Source organism: Symphodus melops (assembly GCF_947650265.1).
Source record: "Symphodus melops genome assembly, chromosome: 20".
Lineage (NCBI taxonomy): Eukaryota > Metazoa > Chordata > Actinopteri > Labriformes > Labridae > Symphodus > Symphodus melops.
Window position 1 is genome coordinate 14,866,158 of NC_136710.1, and position 26,780 is coordinate 14,892,937.

The following is a 26,780-nucleotide window of genomic DNA, read 5'->3' on the forward strand; positions in this document are numbered from 1 at the left end:
ATCGTGAATCGTATCGTATCAGGAGTTTAATGAATCGTTACCTCATCATGATGAAATTGTGGATGCAAAGTACCGTATAAAAGCGTAGTGATTGCAGAATGGTATGGTGCTATTTAGGCTATAGAAATACTTCCATATCCACAGTTACACAAACTTGTAAAAGCAGTTTTCATCACATAATTAAAAGCTAGTTGTTTCTCCTGTTTTATCTTACTGCGGTCCAGTTAATTCCTTTTGCTGCAGATTTTTGGGTAATAACATAACACATTTCAATCATCAGGGTCAACGTTCTAACATCTTTGTTGTAAAATTAGCTTAGTGTTTTCCTGGGGAGCCAGATATTAGGTCAGAGAAAAAGTTAAAAAAGTTAGAAAAAACCGGAAAGTCTTAAATGGCAAAATGTTGGAGGACATAGAGATTATTTTTTTCTGTCTTATTTCACCTCTGAACTCTTGCCTCTCCTGTTTCCACTGTAGCTCGGCCTCACTCTTCAAAGTCAGCTTTATCTGAAAGCTATCCTCTCTCCACCCTTAAACCTTCTGTTATTGTGTCTTTCATCAAATTCTAGGAATTTGTCATTCTACCATCTTCTCTTTGTAGAGGGCCATTCAACAGTGATCAAAATGGGCATGACAAACTCTGCTGGATGGAAAACACACGAGCAGAGGTGATGGAAAGACATGCTCACTTGTGTAGCTAACTGATCTGTGTAAACAAATATTAGAACGGATAGTGTGTTCTGTTATTCACCATGACACCTGCTCTATCCTTCAATGGTTACAACTTCAGTTTTTCCTTTATATTGCACATGTCATTTTTTCCTCCTGCCATCTGAAACTCGGCGTGTAAAGCAACAGAAGAGGGGGATAGAGAAAGAGAGATTGAAACATCAAAAAGATGGCTATAATGTGAATTTTTAACAAGATGTACAATCATTTTGTTGTCTCTCCATTTCAGTCTGTAGGTATACCCATTCTAGTATCTCCACGGTTAAATAGATCACAATCATATACAGGAATATGCAGTGTCCCCATCTATGTTACTATCTACCAAAGAAATATATATATCACACACACACACGCGCACGCGCACACGCACGCACACACACACACACACACACACACACACACGTATACACTGATAAACATACAAGACATATGACTTAATTACTTAACTACTTACTTTATTGTGCCTTTGAAATGCACTTGGCACTGCAATAATGCAAACTTTGCATTGTGATTCCAACTGATCCTTGAATTCATGTCAAAACCTCTATTTTGTCTCTTTTTCTGCTATGTCGCTTATTTTCTTTGTGACACAAGCTGTGTTCCACAAAGACAACAACAAAGCTCAGCAATCATCATAATCATCTTTGTTCACTCATTGACTCAGCGACGGCGTAATACATGTGTCCAAGTCTGTAAATTCAAAAAATAATAGCTTTATTCATATAGCACCTTTAAAAACAAATTTTAACAAAGTGCTTTACAGATTTAACAAATACATTGATCAACAGACGGGCCAAACAGAGTAAAAAAATAATCTAAATGTAAATAACAGAAATAAGATACAGATACAACAGGCAGATATGAGGCAGTTAAATGCAATGGATGAAAATTAGTTTAAAATCAACAGGGAGAGAACTAAAGTAGGACGACACATCAAGGGCTGTAAGTAGAATGAGGATAAAAAGAAAGGATACACGAGAGATGATGAGCTAAACATTAAAAAGGAGTAAGAATTAAAGTAGTACAAAGAGCAGGAAAGTAAATATAAGAAGGGATAAATGAAAAGGCTGAAATACACATGAGGAGATAAGAAAGGATAAAAGCAAGACAATGAATGAATGAATGAAGGGACAGAATTCTTAAAAGGAGAAAAAGAAAGGAGGGGGGGGGGGGGGCTGACACAGCACTGCACTCTCTCGCTGGCTCCACCGATCCCGTCTCACACATGTAACATATGTGTTACTGTGTATCCACAACAGTAAGGCTACCCTTGAAACTTGGCAACTACGTCATATTCTGTAAAGAGTTCTTACATTATTAGGAGAAACATTTTTTTGCCTGCCTCAAAATATAACACCTTGTTACAACAGTTTGGGCTCTACATTCTGTTACATTATCGACCAGTTATTACATTTTGAGTTTATTTCTTTATTTTTTTCTAACATTTCGGTTCGTTGTTACATTTTGGGCTCTAACAAGGCATAATATGGCTACAGAATGGAGAGAGAGAGAGAGAGAGAGAGAGAGAGAGAGAGAGAGAGAGAGAAAATTAATATGTCAGATGAGACAAAATCAGACAGGAGGAAAAGAAAAAAACACATGACAACATAAAAGGAAAGAAAGAAAGAAAAGGGAAAGAGACAGGGACAGGACACTCACATGCTTTTTACTTCTATTTCTGAGCTGAAAGCAGCATGTGTGTATATCTGTGTGGATGTGTGTTTGTGTGATTTCTATTTATAAACCACTGAACTTGGCTGACTGCTTTATTTTCTTCCCTGACTGCACAAGTGCACACTAGGAAACTATCTGAGTGTGTGTGCCCATGCACGTGTCTCATGTTTTCCACTGCAACAGAGGAGGAAAATGTGTGCATGGGTTCCTGACAAGAAAGCATGCATATATGCACTCATTCCTTTTTTATTTTTTATATTTGTGTTTCCATTTCACATTAACCCCCGTTATGTTAATGCCACCTACATCACTAAGGAGACCACCATGATACCTCAATTGGAACCAGTGGTGAGCCAAGAGCCTAGCTCCAGCTCAAGCTGGGACTCCTGCTTTTGATCTCATCTTTGTGCTTTCTTGTCACACACAATCTCATACACCAAAATGAGCACAGACACACACAGCTTAAACGACCAATAAAGCCTGTAATTGTTTTGTTTTCACATGAGGTGAGTGAGTGCAACCACTTCCTCCCAATTTTCACTCTGCCTTTCATTCCCTCTACTACATTCTGAATAATTATGAATTATTATGAATGATTTGGGGCTGTGGGATGGCCAGGGTAGGTGTGTGAGTCTGTGTAAGTGTGTTTGTTATGTCATCTCAGAGCCAGCACGGCTCTATTAGTGGAGTTTGATTCATAAGTAGGAAGGCTCACTTCAGCGATTCCCATGGCAGCCATCAGCACAATAGATCCATTACACACACGTACACACGCGCACACATACGCGCGCACAAACAAAAATGTCAGCAGAGAAACATAAAATGCTTCTGTGATAGAGAAAGCTGAACAAAGAGAGGATGAAAGCCAGGAAACAGGAAGTGTGGAGGGAGGAAATTAAGGAGGAAGGAAACAGAAAGGGGAGGGACAGAGAAATGTGTAGGAAGAGCTGAGGCTTTGTTTCTGTTTCTCCCCACTTGTGGGATGACGTACAATATTCCTACCTTTCTAAAAACGAACAAAAAGGTCTTTATTTGGATTTCTGCTGCCTTCTGGCAAAGTTTGATCATTGCTAGCAAACAGCATGACTCGTACCTCATATCTCCCTTCTCATCTTGCTTTTTCAAGGTGACGCTAGTCCCTCGTGCACCAGACTGACAAATCATCATTGGAATCTATCACAAATAAATAAATAAATAAGAGACTGACTAATGATGAGCAACCTTGTCGTCAGTGGATTCACATTCAATACCTCAACCTGTTCCTGTACAAAACAAGTGTCATTAACACGTAAAAACAGCAACTAAAGTGATGTCGAACGGGGGCTACTAAACTTTAGATTTGTTGTTGTTTGACTGTTGGTAATTAAAACAGTAAGAAATACATACAAAGTGGCATTAAGGAAATGTATAACTTTATTTAAGGGATAGGCATTTTATTAGAAAATTACTTTTTATAACTCATCAGCCATTATTTAGTAACATTTTGAATATTCTCAGGGACCCTGACATACTTAATTTGTTAGCTAGATGCTAACACAAAGGAAAAGCACTTTACAAGTATGGAACTTTTAACTTTGGAAACCATTTCATTTAATAATGCTCAGTAAAATCATAGTTTGTTTACAGTCTATTTTCAAAATGGGATTTTGCGAAAGCACCGCAATGTAGCTCTATGCTTTCTTCCACTTTTGGTAATGACAGTGAGCAAAAAGCTTTTAGATGCGCTACAGCCACCACTTAATGATAAGTACTGCAGTGCAAATAGGCGCTGCCAAAAGTAATAAATCATGAGAAAGTGATAACATCTGCATGAAAACATTGATTATTATGTACTAATTACTGTCCAAATATAAAAAAAAACTATGACCCATCCCTACTTTATTTGTGTAAATATAGAATAAGTAGTGTACAGCATATGAGTTTAATTGTTGTCCAGGCAGTGCAAAAGCTAAAATAAGGACTTAGGACCTAAAGTAAGGAAACAAGCAGTTGAGGATATGGGGGGCAGTCCAACATAATGCCAGACTTGTAAATGCCACCTGGCTCGGGTTTAAACACAACCCATGGAACTAGAGAGCTAAAAAAGACCATAAAGAACTTCATGCCATGCACCCATAGATTTCAAATATGCACAAAAAAACATTCCTCAACCCTCTGCACACAGAAGAGACAGGAAACAGTAAAATATGTGTGCATTAAAGCCCAAGTCATTTCATTAAGATTGTATAAAGTAGGACTAAAAGGCATGAATAAAAATAAGCAAAAGAGAAAAGCCCAATTCATGCACAGAGTAAGAAAACATAATAACATAAATAAAGAAACAAGCAAACTTTCAAGCAGACAGGAAAATACAAACAGGCTTGGTGTGCAGGGCGTCTTTGGAATGGCCCCATGCACCACACAACAAGCTGTATGAAATATTCAGTGAATTTTCCAACATGTGCTCTTTCCCCTTTCCATGTGTAGAAGTGCGAAAAAAATGTAGAGTTGGTTGGGGTGGGGAGTGGAGAGCGAGGAGGGAAGGGGGGGGAAGGAGTCAATGAGGGCAAAGGCAGAGCGAGCAGCAGGAAAGAAAGGACGACCAAGCAAGGAATTGACTGGGAGTTATACAGAGAGAGAAGAGAGAGACAGCAAGAGAGAGAGAACCCGGCTGACTTTGTTCCAAGCTACTCCCCCTAGCAACAGTCCTGGCTCAGCTTAGGTCTCATTGGCCAGCTAACAGCATGCATCACAATCCCATGCATGGCTCCTCAACCAATCAGGGGCTTCCTTGCAGCTCTGCATTTTGGATTTCATTTTCACCATGGCAACACAACCCTGCTCTTGGTCCTGGATTTGGCCTATCTACTGAACACATGTACATTTACACACACACTACTGTATACAGTACAAGTTCACTTCCTCTTGGTGAGTTTGCACAGGCACAATTGGACGGAAAGTAAGAGAGAAAGAAACAAAAGTCACATGGCAGCCAATCTGACTCAAACAGCTAACTGCTCTGCATCTGCACACATGTGAATGTGAAGTAGCCCAGAGTGTGCCTTGGGTGTTGCACACTTTGAAGAACACTAAAGAGCTGTGATAAGAACTCACCAACACATAAAAACTCTGGAAATGATTGGATCACTACTATCTAACAGTCATATTGAGGAGCAAAGACACACTGTCCCCCTCTGTGTTTGTCAGCAGATGACAGATGAAAGTAAGCCAACCTAAGAATCCACTCTCCCTTCCTCACATACACTCTCAAGGTTGCAGCGATCAATGATGAAAGAAGAAGAAAGCATCAATCTGAGGTTACTTGCATACATTCTCATCTACAAAAATCCACTCCATGCTGTAAATGCTCTGGCAATTTTATATTTTTATCTGTATGTTAAAAACTAGCCTCAACTCACATAAAAGTTTGTCTCGCAGTTTGACATACAAGAATTTAGTATGATTGCAATATCTTGTTACACAGGGACAAAAACACACCAAAAAAACAAAGTTAAAGATCTAGTTAAAAGTAAACAAAGGTCAGCTGGAAGTGTGTGTATGAGACAGCAAGTGAACATAACTAATAAAATAATAAAAATAAAATGAGCGCAAACAACAACAAGAGCGCCTGCGGATCAGTTGGTAGAGTCGGTCATCCCTCAATTGGAAGGTTGGAGGTTCGATACACAGCGCGTGTATGAATAGGATTAGTTACTTCTGATGGTCACTTTACCCAGGAGCCTCTGCCATCAGTGTGTGAATGGGTAGGTGTGACGTCCGGTGTTAAAGCGCTTTGAATAGTCAGAAGACAAGAAAAGCGCTATACAAGCTCAAGCCACACATGCAGTCAGGAATGAAGTTACAACTTTATTAAATATGAATACATAATTTGATATAATTCTAAAAGGATAGGTGTCTTTAAAAGATGGATAGGTGAATAAAAACGTGGACACATTTTTACTCACCTATCCATCTTTTAAAGAAACCTATCCTTTTTATTTCAAACTTGCAGTCCATCCTGTACTTCTACTGCGTGTTCTCGACTTATGAGATTCAATTTTAGGAGCGAATATTATCTCAAGTCTTGGTTTCTTCGTAGCCTTCTTTTCTCCATAAAAAACTAAAAAAGTCATTTTTGTGTCACTGGAGGAGATAGAAACGAGGAGACTTTAAAACTGCACATCACACATTTCAAAGAGAAATACAGTACAGAGCGACACAGACAAGGTAACTAGCTATGTGTTCTTTGTTCTCCCACAGAGGGGAGCTGTATGAAGGCTTGAAGAAAAAGGGGAGCGTATAAAAGATATAAAAGAAGGAAGGAGGAGAAAAATTAAGGTGGGCAGAAACAGAAAGAATGAGGTGGTGAGAGAGGTAGAGAGATATCTGAGACAGCAGGAGGAACGCCAATGAATAGCAGCTCCTCTCTGCAAACAGACACATGATGAATGGGTCTGCTGCCTACAGAGGTTCACCACACAATGTCTATGTGTCTGTGCTTGGGAGTGTGTGTAACTACAGACATCTGAGCCATTGTGGTAATGACCACGCTGAAGGTTGATATCCAGTATCCCCTTCCCATCCCATAAGATGACACACAACTATCACACTTTACAAAGAACCCAGGGTCAGTTGGCAAACTAGAGCTGTAGGTGAAGTGGTTAAATCATTGCACAGTGTGAAATTGTTACAATATATTGTTGCTGATTTAATTGAATCAACACGAGGTTGTGTGAGAGAGAGTGAGTGTGTGTGTGTGTGTGTGTGTGTGTGTGTGTGTGTGTGTGTGTGTGTGTGTGTTGCTCTCGGAGCAGAAGCTCCTCTAATCAAGTTAGCTGTGATAAAGGAGTGGCAGCTGGCTTTCCAGGAATATACTATCCTACATGAACCTGCAACCATGCAAGTAATATTCACACACAGACACAAATGCACCCAGCATGACCTATCCTTTCCATTTAGTGGGTTTTAAAAAGGAATGTGAAGTGCTGTGGGTCTGTTGGACGGTAATGCAAAATGCATGTACACACACTGAGACATGCTTCTTAAGACATTCAAGTGTACATTCAGACACAACTCTGTCTCTCTTAGCTTTGTTACACCCATACAAATGTATTTGTATGCATGCTGTTTATCTGCTAGCAGCTATGTGAAAAATAAAGATAGGCCAGTAGGAGACTGTCTGCCCATCTTGTTTGATCAACTATGGAATACTTTCAGTCTATTTAGCGAGAGCTAAAGAGAGCTGTGTCGGAGAGTGATCTTGTATTAACTGGTTCTGAAGAGTTCTGCTTGAAGACATGACACCTCAGACACCTTTATGGTTACATGTTTTTGGAAACAGGGGATAGGCTACTTAAAGTTTAACCTACTCCCTCAACCATGCTGTTGATAGCAATGTGCTGCATGATTCTAAAGCAATACGTGTGGTTTGGCAATTAACATACATTTAAAGTTAATGCTATTTTGATTTAATGACATTCATAGGTAAATCATTTTTGTATTCATCAAGGTAGTCATGTTCAGTTTTTGTATTAGGTTAATCAACTTTAATTGTGACTGCTAAAATCTCAAGTTTGAAAGCTCTCTGAGCTTGTAGGATTAATCTACATGGTTTGATATATCTCCTATATGGCTAGGCAATATTTAGTTGTTTTTTTAGTTTTGGGGTGTACTATGATATCTTATTAAAAAAAAAACAAAAAAAAAACATGTTTCCAAAAAAATATGTTTATACCAGAATCCATTTCATATATGGGAAACCTTAGAGATGATGAAAAACATTGCTGTTTTGAGGGATATCTCAATTTTTTAGGGGCATTATCACTAGCCTATGAGTCTGTATCATCTTAAAAATACCTTGGATTCTTATATAAAGATACACTGTCTCCCAAGCTACAACTTTTAAAGAAGATAAAGGTGTGGCTGGGTTTTAATTTCAGAAATGAATCTTGGTTTTCCTTAGGTGCAAAAAAAAAAAAAAAAGGTCTTGTTGCTGCTACTTTGATGCACCTCACCGATTATTATTATGTTTTATATTTCAATGCATCTTCTTAATCCTTTAAATCTCTTACATATCATGGTGCGTTGAGGTTCAGAACAAATCATAGGGCCCTGACACAGAATTGTACATTTTATCATCGAGATGGCAGGCCTGCATTGTCTATAAGGCTATACTTAATCTGCTTCCCTCATAGTTGTGTAATTGTAATCAGAAAAAGGGCTGGAAGACACAGTTTTGTCTTTGCAACTCAGTCACAAAGCTTATTTTTCTTACTTCTTCCCTATGGCAACACAACCCTAGTTAACATGGGGGAAAGAACATTTTAGCATGTACATGTATGGGGGAGCTGATCTTTTAAAAACTTTTTAAAAGTCGATTGAAGGTGTTAGAGGATGCTGCGTCAGCTTGTAGTTTCAATTTGTCCAGTTCGTTTGATGTGTGCAAGTGCTCCGATCCGGCACTGTGCAGTTCATGCACAAGCACAGGTACACAATGTAGAAAATAAAAAAACACAAACTGCCACACAGTCTCTTTCAACATCGGAGAACAACACATTATCGAGCCATCATGTTCTCTGTGTTGTTCTCCAATGTGCGGACGCAGACGTGACACTGCCTCCATTTCTTCTTTATTTTCGAGTCCGCCTGTCTTGTAAACTAAGCACGCTTCATAGTCACGTAAAGCCATGCATGTTCTCTTGTATGATGTTATGTGAAGGAGGTACTGAGCTCAGGCCTGGATAGTCCTGGAGTGGTTTGAGAGCAGGCCAGCGGGGGAATGGGGAGGCGGGGACAACTTTGCCTAGTGTGCCCCTCAAAACTGTCTACCTATCTCGGTTTAAAACAAATATTTTAATTACATGGGAACCATACTGGCTGATGCATTGTTTTCAGAGAAATCAGCACTTCATCATAACATTCTTTCATGTATGATGATAAAGGTTGATTTTGAGAGTGAGATTGGTCCTTTAAAGTTTTCAGACCAATTTATTTCCTGTAGGTGCATTTTAAGCAGATGATACACTGACTCACATTATTGTGCACCGAATCAACAATCAATTTAGAGGAGCTTTGTTTCCGTTCAGACATGAAACGGGACTCAAAAAACAATGCTGACACTCCAGCAAAGCAAATGCACAGCCTTCACTGTAAAGCTTTTTCATAAGTCAAGTAGGTAACATGCACAAATAAAAAGCTTCAACATGTAGACTCATATTAGATCTATAGGATCCGTCTCTTCTCGCTCACTCTTTCCTTCTCTCCTCTTTCCTTCTGCTGGCCTCTCACACACAAAGGCAGGGGGAGGCAGAGGCGGTGAAGGAGGGAGGAGAAAGGCAGGCACAAAAGGCTGGGAGCTGTAGGCTTGCCCTGGGAGGGATGGCAAGGGGGTGGATGGGGGGGTAACAGGGGTCAAAGGGGGGCCACCGGGTGTAGATGAATGGGGGTGGGTAGAAACCTCAAAGAATCAGAAAGCCAGAATAGGAGAAAGATGGGGAGCAATAGTAGAAATGGAAGCTCCGGGGGTGAGAGCATAACACAAGAAAGCTTACAGGTTTTGCATACTTTAACAAGAAAAAAAAAAAAAGCAGCCAGACGATTTGTTTGAAATGTATCCAGTTTGGAAAATGCTTAGTCATTATCTGCTGAATCCTGAGTAAGCATTAAGACACAAGCATCACGTTTTCTGGCAGATAAGGTTCACATCTTCTGCCCCCTTTAAGCACAAACCAGTTATTCAGAGTAGCAACAACCCAAATAAAAACACAACACAAACTCTGAGGGTGGCGACGCACTCAAAGAAACACTTTCAGAATGACAAATGTGTCGACACCTGCTTTCTTGACAACGGCAATTCTCTGAATAAAATACTTGTCTACTGCAGAACAACTGAAGGCTATATGAGTCCAACTAACTATGTTGGGGGAAAACATACACAAACACACAAGGCCTGCAAATGTACTACATGGGAGTACATTTGTAAACTACGCCACTTGGCCAGCAGAGTGCACATGGTCGAAGTCATAGCTAATGTGGCAGGTTTCATCTTTCTTTGTGATGAATTTTATTTCATACATTTGCAGTGCTCGTTACCCAAACCTACTTTTCAAGACATTCATAAACATTTGAAGGCCTTTTCAGCATCACATCTGTGTTTCTTTACACAAATAAATCTCACCCGATTAGACTACACAACCACCATCTTGATTTACTTGAGGCACATAAGAATCCAACTACGAAGCTCAATTGTTGACGAGCGAGACGACTTCTGTCAAATGCAGCAAATACCACAACCAGCTTGGCTTCCATTATGAACGCTCTGCACCTGCAAGTACCAAATTTAAAAAAATGGATGTGTAGTTTGTCTTAAGTCTTCTAAATAATGTCCAGCAGCATATTTTCCACGTATGCTTTCATAATAAAAGCTTTAATAATAATGTAATTGCAAATGAGAAAGCACTTCAAAATGTAATTAGCTGCATGTTATTTCACAATATCACTGGCATTATAGATTAGTTTTGGTAGTTGTTAGATCATATTTGTAGCATCACATTAAAGGCAAAATGATCACTTCCTACCCTCCAGAGTTTTATACACTGATGCAACACCTCCTGTCCCCGACTTCTTCCTTTGACTTGCTTCATTGAATACAACCTCACACTCTTCTTGACCCATCTCCCTTTATAACCTCTCTTAAGGCTTTTAGATGCATGTCCCCATTCCTGATATAAACACTTAATTGTAATAAAAATAATTATAGAGTATAGTACAGGACCAGAAGTTTTAAAAGACACGCTGGTGGATGTGCAGACAAACACCCCTTCCAAAAATATACAAAAACTTAGAATCCAATTTGAGGCTTGTGACAGCTGAGTAACACAGGCCACACAAACTGTCAAGGATAGTAGGCATGTTGAGCATCCTCCCCTTTGCAAACTCTTGTCAGCCACACACACACACACACACACACACACACACACACACACACACACACACACACACACACACACACACACACACACACACACACACACACACACACACACACACACACACACACACACACACACACACACACACACACACACACACACACACACACACACACACACACACACGGCCTGCAAAGCAAGGATGAGACACAAACGCACACACATGAACCCAATGCCCTCTTCTGCAGTAGACTTATATAATCAGAGAGGCCGAGGAGCTCTCTTTCAGCATTCATCTCTTTCTCGTCACAATCTTTCCATTCCTATCTTAAGCTCTTACTCTCTCCCTGTTCTCAGTTCTTTACATGGGCACGGTCTTTCTTGGATAGGAGTTCTCTCTCTCAGTTGTTGTTTAAAATGATTGCATAAATGTGACTGTTAAAAGCTTCAACGGAGAGAATGTGGTTAATACGCCCTCACAGATCTGCAGGAGGCGAATGATATCAGCTCCACCTCTTCTTTCTCCCTTGTGACACTCCTCCCTCAATGACAACACTGATGATGACAGAGGAGGAGGACGTTGAAGAGGTGTTTTCCCCCCGCCTTTTATTTCCTGTCCACCTCCTCACCCACTACTTCCTGCACTCCTCCCCCTGGAAATCCTGAGTCAGCTCTCACTGCCTCTCATCCTGGATCTTTCTGTTGACTCTTTCCATTTTTTTTTTTACTCCTCGGAAGCAAACACATTCTTTTCTTAGGGTATGAGATTTGAAAAAAAGAAAATGGTTATGTACTGGGCAGCACATCAATTAAGACAGAGAAAAACAATACTAATATGCACACTCTTTTATTCCTGCTGTGACAGCCTGAGTTAACATTGAATGAAAACTAGAAATGTCTTACAGTAGAAAGCCTTGAATGTTCTGAAAGCAGACATTTTTTGTGTTGCTTTTACAGGGTTTGGCAAACGTGGCTGGCACATGGATTGGAAGTTCTTGGAAGGTAGAAAAGGAGAAGTTGGGGCATGCTGACAAAGTGATCCCAAATACACTAACCCCATCTGTATATTGCTTGTATCAAAGAAACAACTAAAAACATTAAAAGTTCTTCCTCCTCTACACATCAGTGACTGCACCTCAGGGGACCCTTCACAACCACCTGGAGATATACTCTGTATGGAGATATACTCCCACCCTCACCATGTTTGATTTGGACACTTCCTGAACCATACTCCAAGGACTTGAAGTGGACCTCCCACATGTCGACGCTATCAGGAAAAGCAGCAGCAGAGGATGTACTTCCTGTAGAATTTTAACCAGTCTTATGAGCTGCTGATCTGCAATCATACAGTCTGTTCCCTGCACCTCCATCACTTTCTTGTTTGCATCTGCCAGAAAACAGGACAGACACAGCTGTGTCTATCTGGCCAATAAAGCTGATTCTGAACCTTCATGATCTATAATTCCATCGGAATACAACTGGTGACATTAAACACAACCAAGAGCAAAAAAAAGACCTATGTCTATGACTATCTTTAGATAGTCATAGACCTTTTGTTTGTTTGTATTAACACAAGTTATAATCAAGTCTAGGCCACAGCCAACGGCCAACCACCACGTACGTTCTGTACTTACGTAAGAGGAAAACATTCCATGCCAGTAGGCAGTGCTGGTCTGTAATGGTCATTTCAAAAAGGAAAAACCAGAAACTGAAAGAGGACGAGAACGGAGAAGAATGCAGATATAGAAGACACTGTTATGATACGAGAAGACCATTTTCACACTGCTGTGGCTCAACAGTCGAAATATAGGTACGTCTAATCCAGAATTATGTCTGATAAAAAGTTAAAGTCGTTCACTTGCTTTTGTCGCTTCTGTATTTCTTCTTGTGCACAAAGCTGAACAGAGTGATTCCTCTGACCAACCGCACCGAGTCAACATGTTGAATCTGGTAGCAACAGAGCACCAAATTTGGTGAGTCAGAGCCTTTAGGAAAATAGTGTAGCGCTCAGACATGAACAATTATTTACTGGATCATGAGGTAAGGTCTTTTTAAAACTAAAGAAGCCTCACAAAGCCAAGCTTCAACCTCTACAATCTATGAGGCCAAATCACAAAGTGACAGGATCCCATTGTTCCGTTTGATACCTCCAGCCTTACTGTGTTATCATTTTTGTCTCTTAAAAGGTGTTGTTTGCTCTGATGAATATACAACCTTTGTTCCAGATTATTTACCCCCGACTCTTTAGTCAAGTTAAGGCCAACCAAATTCCAAACAATTACGGAGCAGTTTCCTTATGCATCAGACATTTTGGTCTGTTTGTGAATGTCCTCCTGTGAACACAGACCAAACTTAAGGTATTCAACAATGCAACAAATGGCCCTTGATTCAGACCAGAGCAAACAGGTGTGAAAACACCCTTAACGACATTGATGCAGCAGATGATGATGATGACAACATGGATGTTGATGATACTGATGATATAAATGTGGCAACTGTTGGTCTTCTTGATGATGATAAAAAACTCTACAATACAACCTCTGATTTGTATCCGTGTCTGATCTAACTTAAGGCTGTTTGTTGGCACTTAGTGAGTTTGTACATCCCTTGTGTTGTACTTACTCTCAAATGAAGACTGCTTTCAAAAAAAGTGTCTGATAAATATGGATGTAACAATTCACTCAACTCACGATAACGATTCATGAAACTGACTTCATAATCGGGAGGTAATCTGCGCTTCTCATTGTGGTTGATTAAATGCTGTATCATGTTGGTCGTGCTATTTGTAAAGCTCTCTGTCTTGTAGAAATATTTGCACATAGTTTTTGTCTCTTCTATTACCTTGTTAACTCATTCATTTTCTCCCTTTGGAGGCACATATGCTTTAACTACCATGATAAAACCTGCTGAAGCTCAGGATATTACTGAAATTCATTTTTCAGAGTACAGATTCGAACCTTGACACCTTTGAATCAATTTTTAACTGCCTCACAATTAATCCTTACATCCCTACTAATAAATGAAATTGTAAAAAATGTAATGCACCTGTGAAGAGGACAACATTTTTTGTAAATCCTCCATTTATCAACATCTACAGGACAGTTTACTAAAGCCTCCGATTCTGCTCTTCAGTGAGAACATGTGCCACTCATCTACCATGTCTTTAACTAGATCCCTGTCAAAATAAATCCGCTGACAAAACTGGTCCCAGGTGCAGCATATGGAATTACTCCACTAAAAACCAGCCAACATCAAAACCCGAGTGTATAGGGTTGTCAAGCTGTGCAAGTAAAGCATAGTGACATCATTGCAGCTTAAGATTTACTGCTAGTAGTGAAATAGATTTTATAACCTAACACTGAAGGAAAAGCAATAAAATGTGTTGTGAATTTAATTCAAACTTATAACATTTTAGGTTTGCTAAAATAACAAATCTACAATAGGAACAGTAGAAGAGAGGAATTTAAATGCCTTATTAACTGTGCATTAAAATTCACGGCACATAGATATATTTGACTCATTTGCTGGATATCTCAATACATTGGAGCAATTCAAACATTCAGACAAACAAATCTAAAACACAGACAAAACAGGAATGACACAAATCCTGACATAACTAAACAAGAAAGCCATCACATTCCCATGTGCCTCGCAAGCAGGTCAAGGGTAAAACTTCTTACCTGGGCAAGTTGATGCTTGCAGGTGGCTCCCCCTGTAGGAAAACCAGAATGGAAACCGTTGGTCTGATTTGGATTAGACATTAAGGCTTGCTGTCATTTTATATTTGTAGATCTTGGAAATTCTTGTAGATGTTAGTGAATTTTAATGTTACTATCCGTATAATCATAATATCCGTATTAAAGAATACTCTCATGTCAGCTCTTTAATTAAATAATCAAACTAATTATGTCTAACTTACCACATCTAAAGGATAGCATCAGCGTTGTCCTTAGACTGAACAGTCCATGTTGACTTTGCTTCAGTCAGGTGCTGGTGGCTCTTCAAACACAGCACGACAGTGCTTAGCCATGTTCCTCACTTCTTTACTATGAATGACAAACAACACATTATACAGGTAAGTCACGAGAGAAAAAAAAAACATGAGTTTGATAATACAAGAGCTACAAGTTAAATCTGTAACCTAGTTGGAGAAGCACCTCGATTACAGTAAGTATCTTGGACCACACCTTCACAGAAGTTGTTTCTGTTGCCCAGATCTGAACGATTCATCAAATGTGTATGGTGACTGAAGGCTGCCATTTCCCTCCACTATAAGCTGTTCTATGCTTTATTTATCCATGTTTGGTCACACACTTAATTATGTAAATACAGTTATCTTCCTCATCTGACATTCACCTATGCACACCACCTTAAAGTAATTACCGGAAGAATAATGATCTGCCGACAGCAAATTACTCCATCTGTTGCATCATTTATTAACATGTTAATTAGCATTATTATCTTATATAGTCTTGTAGTGCTATTATTCATTTCATTTTTTTTTGTTTATATATTAATATTTAATGTTATTTTTTACACTGAGATCACAGTTTATAGAATTCAAATTCCTTGTACGCACGAGCACACCTGGCCAATAAAGCCGATTCTGATTCTGGCGTTCACAAAGGAAACACACAGACCAGGCTTGTGTATGTGTCGCCATCTACGGGAGAATACGCACAATTGCGCTTTAGCAAGTTGATGTAACTTTATACACTTTAACAGTCAGATGGAGGATTTTAATTACGCCTTTCATGAGAGAGACAGACTTTTTATGTTGGATAGACTTGCGAATGGAAAATTGATTTGGACTTGACATTACCAAATTCAAATGTTGACAGCTGATAATGCCTAAAGTGCCTAAATGCCTGAGAACAACTATTCCTTTTAAATGCATCACTGCACTGCTGGAAATGCAACTTGGGGTTCAGTATCTTGCCCAAGGACACTTTAGTTCAGGGAACGTTAATGAAATGTTCCCAAAATGTTATGTTCCTTCCTAATTTTTTGCCTAGAATGCTTGTAGGCAAATCACCATCCCACTTCTATTCCCTGGTGCCAATCAACCTCCACGGGTCTTCAGGTCTGTGTCTGTCAGCCAAGCAATGAACTCTACCTAACCTTGCCTGCCAAGTCGCCCATAATTCCTATTCATGATGTTCGTTAAAGGAAGCATGAACATGCATGTTTTTTGTTGTTGGGTTTTTTTTTTTTAAATCTAATAGATGAGCACCAGCATTTAACATAAACTGCTGTTCGGTGACATCTCCATTCTATGATACACAATGACTGAGATAAACACACTTTGTGACATCCAAATAAAAAATGAGTAGGTTTTGTGATTATTCTTTTATGACTAAAAGAGCTTTATAAAGCAAGGCCATCCCTTCAATCTAAACATGTAAACACAGCTCCAACACAAATACAGCTGCCTAGAGTTTCTCATTCATTGTAGAGAATGTCTAGGAATCCTAACTCAGAGAGACATTTACAGAGGATGTACTTGATGTGTGCTGTATTTATGTGTAAAATGTTGACCATTCTTTCTTTAAACAATAAAACAGAAAAGTCCAGTTCCACCGAGTGCTACAGGCTTGGAGCACTTCTGTTGTGATGACTTGATATTTAGTCTGTTAGGCCACAAATAATATTATAATTTCAAGGCCACAAATTACTACTTCTTGGCCTCAAATTATAAATTCCTATCAGCCACACGTGCATAGATGTGAGTTGTTGAAGTGTAGAGGTGTTTTGTTCGTGATTTTTTCGAAGGGTATTTGTATTGTGTTTTCATCCATGAAAGCTCAGTGTCCACTGTTGAGTCTTTCCGCATCCTGGGGACCACCATCACCCGGGACCTCAAGTGGGAGCTGAACATCACCTTCCTCATCAAGAAAAGGACAACAGAAGATGTAATTCCTGCTGCAACTCAAGAAATTCAACCTGCCAGAGACCATGATGGTGCACTTTTACACGGCCATCGAGTCCATCCACTCCTCCTCCATCACAGTCCGGTACACTGCAGCCACAGCAAAGGACAGTGCAGGCTGCAGTGTATCATCCGCTCTGCAGAGAAGGTGATCGGCTGCAATCAACCATCTCTCCACGACCTATACACCTCCAGGACCCTTAGGCATGGAGGTATGATCGTGGCCGACCCCTCTCACCCTGCACATGGAGACTCATGAGACTCTCCCCTCTGGTAAGAGGCTACGGTCCATCAGGACCAAAACCTCTCGCCACAAGAAGAGTTTCTTCCCCTCAGCTGTCAGCCTCATAAGCAGTGTCCCTGCCCTTTTCCCTACTTCCACATAATACAGACTCATCAAACCCAGAATCAGAAAACATAACAGTAATGTGAAGGCTAAAACTGTTCATTTATGTTACGTTTAACGTCCACTGGATTTTAAATTTATTTTCTCTCATGTGCCCTTTTGTACATTGTATTTATTATTCTTTATATTTGATTCTTTTTAAAAATTCTATTGTATTGTTAATTGCTTCTCATAATTGATTTTGTTTAGGTACTTGTTATTTTAGCCTCGTTTTTCTTTCGCACCAATACACTAAGACTTACTCATGTAAGTGTACTTGGCAATAAAACTGATTGTGATTCTGATGTGGCTGAAACATGTAGCCTAATTTTAGCAATCCAAGAAAAGGTGGGGAGGCCATGAGGCCTAAAGCAAAGTAACCGACATGACATCCAAGGTCTGCTTAACATCAACAGCCTGTTGAACTACTTCAGAGAAAATCCTGGAATCCAACAAAGCCTCACAAACATGAAGCTATTCACTGTCCTCGATCGCCATCCAGAGGCAACATATACGACGTGCATAAAAGACAGCAAACAGAGGGGTGGAGACAGTAAAATTCAAGGCAAGAAAATTCAAAAGCTCTTCCTGGAAATAGTAGAGAACCCGCCACAACTTCACCACATGACATTTCAGAAAGAACATACGACACTTCTCTTCCTCCAACATCAACGAGTCCACCCTCATCGTATTCAATAAAACGTTATGCAACCCCCAGTCTACACATCATCGCTCGCACGCGCGTTTCCTACTTACTTGCCGTGCATTTACAAACATTTCACTAAAATGAACAAAATCCGATTGCGACATCAACTCCAGACTTACCTTCCCGTAAACTATTCCATCCTTCCCGTAAAAACATGACATCACCAAAACCAGCTTCAGTGGCCTATCGCATTGAGGAAAACAGAGACAACACAAGCTGCATTAGAACTAAAATGCTGCAATGTCCGAACTTATCGCCCCTGTTCCCAATAAAGTAAGGGTTGAATGATCATTTGTAATATTATCTTATCACCTTCATAATCGCCATTATACAGCTAGATAGCTACATACACACGGGTTTTCATCATGAGTTTCGCAGACAAATATCTTCTGTCAAGATTAGACTCGTGCAGTGTCTCATATCGTCACACAAAAAGGTTGATCGTGTCCTCATTTATTACAAGATGATGATACTGTAGTTTTGGTTATGTTCAATGGAGTCTCATTGGTTCCTCTACAATTAGGTAACAGGCTATAGCCTCACATGTAAGCGTGTATGCATGCATGATAGTTATACAATGAGTTATACATACCCTCTAAGTGCAATCCAAAAATGTGTCGGGGAGTAGCCGTGCAGACTGTCTCTCTGTTCAAAATGTTTTAGTGGAAATTTGAAAAGCAGTCAATCTCCTCTCCCAACCACAGATGACGCAGCCCACAAAAAGCCCTCTTCCAAAAACATTTAACCCTGATCATAATCCATATCGCGTTCAGATGCAAACGTCGAAACGGGGAACCCCGTGCACGCAGATAGATCCCAGCCCAGGTTGAGAAAATATGGATATGTTCGCCCATGGGCAAGGCATGACGAAAAGACTCATCACTGATCTTGCATCTCTGCACAGTCATATCACCTTTCTAAATGATTGCACAGCTCGTTTCCTCCTCCGATATCCATCTGGTTTAAAAATCGCAAGCTACCCCTGCCTCCGAGGCAGTAGGGGTTGCGATGGACACGGATTTCCCAATCGTACAAAAAAGCCAGTGATATCCATTTCCTAACACGGATTAGTCCACGCTGCGATCAGATCAGGCAGTCCTTAAAGAAAGTGCGCAGTTTTTATTCCATTGAAACGGACACTCTTTCCCTTTGGTCCCTCTTGAATGGCTCTTTCCCTTCCTCCTCCCCCTCCCCTCTCTCTCTTCCCTCATGCAGGTTTATTTCGGTGGAAGAGTCTTGGACATTTACCGCCCCGCCTCCACATTCACTGGCAAACGCTGTACATGTCGCCCAAATTCCATTATTAACTGGTCTTAAATCGTGACAACTGCATCTCAAGTTTTCCCAGCATAGCTACTACGGTGAACAGTCAAACTATTTGCTTGACATTGTAACTAAAGGGGTCAAAGCCACTGATGAATACGTATACTTTGATAATGTCTTGTCAGGTATGTGACGTTTCAAAAGAACTGGAAACTGGGAAAGAGCATCTTTAAAAAAATCAAATTAAGAATCCACCAAAACCAGTAGCTGTAACACAGACGTTCATTGGAATGCTTGAGGAGTTGTCAGTGAGTCTCTGGTGATATTTTCAGTAAAAGACAATATGCTGACTAGATTAATACACAACTGTTTTGAGTCATGGGTCTAGAGGAAAGTGAAATGGTTTCTTTTTCAGCCTTTGAGTTCAAATTTCCACATTGTAGATTGTTCTGTAACTTGATAACTTTTTAGATTTTTTAAAAATGGTTATTTCAGTTTCTGAGTAGATAAAGGGGTAAAGGACGTCCTCAAAATGGAATATTCCATCAGATGTTTTAACACAGAAGATGTTAGTCCTCATTGCAAAATGAAGAACACTTTAAAGCAATGTAACCATTAAGGTTTGCATACTGCAGTCCTGTCATGCTTCCTTGTCATAGCCACAAAACAAATGCATCCAAAATGCTTTCACACATTTACATTTGAGCTCATTTCAATTAAAGCTTTTACCCATTGCAACCCCCCCCCACCCAGGTCTGACATGCTTGTTACCCAATTCTCAGTATAAGCCAATTTGAATTTGAATTCAGCAAGTTGCTTTGAGTGCACTCCTCCATCTCCAGTGAGAACACACGCACACACACAGATAAAGAGGCTCTTAAACCCTGAGGAAGTCTGTTCAGTCTTTCAGGGTGACAATCCTTACGTCTCAATACAACCTTGAACTCAGGCCCTCCTCTCTCTCTCTCTCATTACTAGACCATTCTTACACCAAGCTCACTTTCTCCAGGGTGCTTCTTGTGTTTTTCTCTCCCTCTTTCAGTTTTTGGTTTATTTCTTTCCAGTGGGGAAGTCCGGGCCTTCTCTCCCACAACGCTGAACGACTCCAAGCATCTTGTCTGCAAAGCTTCATTAGAATTCATTTGTTTGAATAGGTTTGTTTCTTCTCTGCAGTCGCTCCCTCTCTCTGTCCTCTTTTCCCTATTGCTTGGGGAGAATTGCGTATTAGCATAAACATATCCTTTAGCTCACCTTGATTATCTTTGTTTGCATTTGTTCCTATAGTTGTGTGGTTCTCACATTTAAAATACTTTTTTAAACTTTATTATGGAAAACTACCAGAAACTGGAGATTATGTTTCAATAAAGATAAGAATTTATTTGCATTTTCTGAGTTTTCAATTCAATGTGAGCCAAAGCCAAGTCTAGGAAACAATATTTCACAATGAGCTAAAAAATATGGAACTCTTGTTTTGTTTTGTTTTTTTAAACAACTGAATCAGTAATTTAACAATTATGTTGTAGATCAGATACCAAGCATATATATATATATATATATATATATATATATATATAGGCGTGTGTGTGTGTCGGGGCCCAGGACTGTATTTTTTTCTTAAATGCTTTGTCAAACATTCAATGAGCATATCAAGACACTTACATGACCAGACAGTTACTTTGTCCAGATGTTACAAAGAAGCAAGGTTCCAGTATAGTCACAATGCCTCACAGTAGGAGACTATCTCCAATGAATGTGTGTGTGTTTCATTCAGCATGGAAAGGCTGATGTAGTTCTGTTAAGAGGTGAGTTATCACTAAGCTGACGTAATGGAAATAAGACAAAAAAGAGAAACAAACCTTACCAGAAATGGTGTGAGACAAACTACGTTTTTAGAAGTGATTCAGACCTTTTACTGTTCAGCATGTGAATAAGTTGAGAAGTTGCAGAGTAAAAATGTCATTTATCCTCTTTTGTGGCCTTAAAAAAATGTAGAAAAGAGTCAACGTGTGAGTGTGTATGGTCCCTTAGTTGTCTAGACTCATGAGAAGTGCAGTTCCTCTTTTGATCCAGTGGTCTGGGGTCACAGCTCCGGACTTGAGTTCAATGCTGACCACAAAAGAAGCTCTGCCTGCCCGGCCGGATCGAACTGGGTAGTAGTAACATGGACAAAGATACATACCTAAACACAAATAGAAGGGACAAAGACAGTTGAGTCTGGTTCTGCTTCTCAAAGGCAGTTTTTCCTTCTTACTTTGCGAAATGTTGCTTAGAGCTGTGCTGTTCTCATGATGATGGATTAATGTTTAGTCTTAAATGTGTCTTGAAATAACATTTGTTTTAAATTGGCAATATTAATAAAGATTATGTGACATTGGGCCTGACTAAATAAAAAACAAGACAAGTAAAAGGAAGAAAGTTGGTAGAATATAGTCGAAAATTGCAGTTTGAAAGTCAAGAACAACTTACTCTTGGGCATCTTCTTGCGGTTTTCCACAGGTTTGAAGTTAATGGTTGGAATGGGACAAACCATCTGCATTGGTTCTGCTTCCACCAGACAGGAGTTCTTCTTGTCCCAACCAGCCCCCTCCAGGTACAAACCTCGGATAAATACCCCATCCTAAAGGGAAGGTGTGGATAAGCAGAGAAACGAGGAATAAAAAGGAGAGGACAATCAGCAGCTAACTCTTGTTTAGAGGTGAGACATGCACTCAAAAGAACATTTGATGACAAACGCTAATCTAAGTAAGGTTAAGAAATTTGATTGATAGGAAGCGGCAGATGCTAAAACATGGGAGACACTCAAGAGTTCCGCAAGCCCAGGAAAAATGGTGTAAAGACGGAGTGAAAGAAGGAATGTTTTCCAAACACTCAACGACTGATCAGTAGTGATCATGAGCCCCGTTTCCACCGAGCGGTCTGGCTCGGTTCGTTTCGGTACGGCGTGCATTTTGTGGCGTTTCCATAGACTAATCCCGGGAATGATTCCCAAATAACCGATCCGTACCGTCCCACTTTTTGGGACCCTTCCGTTGGGGTGCCAAGAATGTCGAGCCGATCCGAAAAGGTGGAGCTAAACACTGCAGTCCGCTGATTGGTTGAAAGAATCGTCACTTCCCGAGTTACCTCGGCAAACAAAACCATTGACTGTAATACACAGCTGATTGTTTACGTCTGTATTTCTCCTCGAGGCACTCAGCCTACTCTGAAACAAAGCTGGATTGAGTTCTTGTAATAAAGAGTCACATGTCAGTGACAGAGGAGATGAACGTCTGAATGTCTTTCAGCGTTGGTTTTGTTTGTAGCGTTTTTCCCCTTTGTTGAATTTATTAGTTAACGGTTAGCTGTTAGCTGCTATCGTATGATGCTATTTACATAGCGGCTATCGTCATCCGGCTTACACACCGCCTACCAAATAGGGCACGGGTGGCTGTGGAAAAGCCAACGGAATCAGGCTTAATCAAACCAAACTGTACCAAACTGTACCGATCCGTACCGGACTGCTGTGTAGAAACGGGGCTTTGGAGTATTCTCAGAATGTTTGTGAATACAGGCACAGGAGTGGAAAAGAGGACACAATGAAAATGAGGGAAGAACAATTGGTTAAACAAACCCAAACAAAAAAAGGACAGGAGGCAAAATCAATGTCAAATTGAGTTGTAAAACTGCCTCATGCATCAAATTAAAATGACAAAATGGATTTAAGGAAAAAACAAGATCGAAATATGAAGTGTGTTTTGGTAAACAATTGTTGATGGTAATCTTTATAGATATAGAAATGTTTGTATAATGAGTCACCTTAGGCTGGTAACGGAGGCTGCTGTCATCTAAGGTGGACACGACAAATTCCCAAGACAGTGTATCCACTGAAATCTGCAACAGAGTTCAAAATTTCCCTCAGGATCAATAAAGTATCTATCCATCTATCTATCTATCCATCTATCCATCTATCTATCTATCTATCTATCTATCTATCTATCTATCTATCTATCTATCTATCTATCTATCTATCTATCTATCTATCTATCTATCTATCTATCTATCTATAGCCCAGATAACTGTATGCAATTAAAGAAACGTGAGAAAAGAATGTTAGGGTAAGATAAGATTTCTGAACATACAAGGGGGTGACCTCAGTTAACCAGAGGCTATCAGATATTATTTTTGTTGGCTCAATCGTAGCTGTCGGTCATGCACATTCACTAGTCCTGATATGTTCACATTCCAACATTTTAAAATTGTACAAAAATCATGTGGTTTACTTTGCTTTAAATTAAAATAATGTTTTGAAAAGAAGAGAATACCAGTCTTGCTTCGTACTGTGGTGTTTAACTAACAGTCTTGTGCTTCCTGTAAGGGGGTTTTGTGAACTCACATTGTTCTGTCGAGCAGAGGACTGCAGAACAGCCGTGAGGAAACTATTTGGAAAGGTGAAGCCAGCGAGCCAGAACAAGATGGGGGGCTGAGCTGTCTCAGCCCAGCGTGCAAACTGATTGACTCGCTGGCAAAGATCCCTGGTCCAAGCTGCCAGGGGCTTCAGTGAGGGGTACGCCTGTTGGGACAGACATATCGACAGTGAAGAAACAACAGGAAAAAAGAAAGACAAGGCGATTCTACAGTCATTTCATGCCACCAGCTGTTGGTAGCTGGTCATAATGGGAGCAAGTTTATTACTGATCTCTTAAAACACAGAAGACATGTTGTGTTTCTGAATAATTGAATGATGCTATTCTAGATGTTCTTTACTAAAATCAGTATTATATAGTGTTAAAGGCTAAGATTTAAGAGAAATGTGTGTATATTTAAAGTGAGATGTTTGTTATACTCTTCATTCCTTTTGTTGATTTAATATTGACATGAGATAACCTCAGAGGATTCTCAAGCAATCTGCTATATCACAAAAAGTGAAATTTTCTCAGTGGAATACAAGTAAAAGAAGAAATAACAATTTTCCCTAGAAGTCCAATCATTCAATTCAAGTCAGTATAGAAACAAGGCAGTGTGATAATTCAATTGTTATTTTGAAAATGTTCAATTTCTAGTGTTGGCAAAAGACATTTTTTATATCCTCTGCTTTCTTACATTTTTCCGGCCGATTAAAGGATCTTATTTGGTCTTTGAACTCTTGAACGTTATTGTAACCATTGACTTTAAAGTCTCAGTTACCCCATCTGTCAACAACCTGCTCAATGGTTGTAGGCTTACCATGTTTGACAGTGAAAACAAAAGAAAGGAAACTGAGTTCAACCTGCATAATAGTGCTGCTACAAACTTATTCAAAGATCTTCTGAGTTAATGTCACTATCACTGACAGAAGGCGTCTTTGCACTAAATATGGCCCCACTGCTTTAAGCCTGGAAACTAGCCTATTGTCTGATTCTTTGATCCCCTTTGAGCTGGTCCACAGCCAATAGTGAGGCTGCTATGCTAAAGGTAACAGAAAATGGAAGCAGCGGTGCCTCAGGCCCTTTGCAGAGCTGGCATTTAGATTTAGTTTCTTGTTTTGACATACATTTCACATCTCTCATTTGGTTTGGAAGTGTGCCTTGAATGTTTTGGTTACATGCAAATCGTTTCTATCTGTTTTTATTCTTCTCTTCTTTTTTTCCATAATCTGCCTCACCCTTTCTGTCTAGACAAAGTCTACCAAACCTACATGCATAGCCAAGTGATGACCTAAAGGCAATTAAGAGGATATAAGCCTTTCTTTTTGCATAGCTTGGGTTGGCCCGTCCAATTTGTTTGTAACATAACATTCAACTTCTCCGTTACGTTTCCAATGCCCAGGGTCTTTATTTAACAGGCACATATACACAGTTACACAAGAGTAAGGGAGATATAGCTACAAGGCACCAGTTCCAACTTTTTTATGGCTGAGTTGATCATAATAGACATTAGACAAGTAATCATTTTGTGTCCAACACTTGCGAAAGCTAACTAAAAAACTGTCAGCACACTATCATAGCTCACATCAATAACGTGAACCGCTCTACTCCTGTCCTTCTGCAGCTCCATTGCCCCCCCCCCCCGTTAATATCGCATCAACTTTAACATTCTGCTCCTCACCTTTAAGGCCATTAGTGACCTCGCCCCTCTGCACCTTCCTGAACTCCCACACATCAACACTCACACTCTCAGGTCTTCTCTTCCATTCGTTACTTTGTAGTTTTTATCTCTGCTTTGTACGGTGACTTTGAGTGCTTTGGAAGGCGGCTTTAAATAAAATGTTATCACTATTATTAGTAGTAGCAGATTTAGAAAGTTAGAAATCAGCACTTGTCATCTTTTTCTCTGTGTGTACAAAAATGTCTTTGCAGCATTTATAAATGTAAATGAATTGCCGTGTTTGGCTTTCCCCTTATCAGGCTGGAAACTGTTAGAGCTCGAGATTGTTAAGATGCATGATCAGAAAAATAAAACATGAGCTTCCAAAATGTTTCTAGTTCCTGGGATCCTTTTTATACATTTACCACTCAGTGGAAAATCACCATGGAATGGCAAAACAGATAATAAAGATGACATGTACATATGCTCTATAGAATGTAAAATTCACACACAACCAGCAGAGCTCTGTACAAAAACACCATTACATAATGCCTAGAAACTGAGGAGCAGGCGGGTCAAAATGAAAGCCATGAGTCTGTGAGAACTAATGACAGGCTGCCATGCCAAGGAGAGGCAGAGAACAGAGAGACGAAGGGATGGAGGGATAAATAAGCAGGATGGAGAGCCTCTTAGGGGCTCTTGTTGCTGCTTAGAGCGGACAAGACGAAGACACTGAGACTTGAGATTGAGAAATAGAAAAGAGCAACACAGGTGGAACACGGACGGAAGATACAGAAAGAGTGTCACGTGAATAAAGAAGTAGACAGTAAGTAATCCAAACTATGCACACAGAAACATGGCAAGTTGGCCAGTAGAATAAAAAAGCCCAGTTGGAAGCTGCAGTCCTCATATTTGTCAGTTACTCATAATAGGAAATAAAAGCAAACACACCATATGCGCATACATTGCCCCAAGCAGCAATAAGCTGTTGGCAAAGTAGTGGAAAGTGAAGCCAGCCCTGGAAGGTACATTGCTTTTTACTCTATGGATTAGTCCCCAGATGCTGGCTTTGTTCAGCCCTCAAAGGCTTGGGGAGGCTACACTCGACATAGGAAATAAGGCAAACACACAGACACACAAAACA

At 39.9% G+C, this 26,780-nt stretch overlaps 2 protein-coding genes across 5 annotated transcripts in view; both read right to left on the minus strand.

Moving 5' to 3' along the window:
• kdm6ba (lysine (K)-specific demethylase 6B, a) overlaps positions 1 to 21,145 on the minus strand; it is a 93,399-nt gene extending 72,254 nt beyond the window's left edge. For 2 of the 4 annotated variants that reach the window (XM_079371388.1, XM_079371385.1), the window contains exons 1-3: positions 18,924 to 20,020; positions 15,231 to 15,357; positions 14,992 to 15,023 (exon numbers count right to left, since the gene is read on the minus strand). The gene's annotated coding sequence lies outside the window, so the exon portion shown is untranslated. Of the gene's footprint in view, positions 1 to 14,991; positions 15,024 to 15,230; positions 15,358 to 18,450; positions 20,021 to 20,594 lie in introns of those variants that run through there. The other 2 variants (XM_079371389.1, XM_079371387.1) reach the window with 2 other exon arrangements.
• A 306-nt stretch (positions 21,146 to 21,451) lies between these two features.
• dnah2 (dynein, axonemal, heavy chain 2) overlaps positions 21,452 to 26,780 on the minus strand; it is a 74,188-nt gene continuing 68,859 nt past the window's right edge. Inside the window, exons 85-88 of the mRNA XM_079371392.1 lie at positions 23,967 to 24,143; positions 23,390 to 23,464; positions 22,061 to 22,211; positions 21,452 to 21,773 (exon numbers count right to left, since the gene is read on the minus strand). Coding sequence (XP_079227518.1) covers positions 21,619 to 21,773; positions 22,061 to 22,211; positions 23,390 to 23,464; positions 23,967 to 24,143 — 558 coding nt within the window. The 3' untranslated portion in view covers positions 21,452 to 21,618. The remainder of the gene's footprint in view (positions 21,774 to 22,060; positions 22,212 to 23,389; positions 23,465 to 23,966; positions 24,144 to 26,780) is intronic.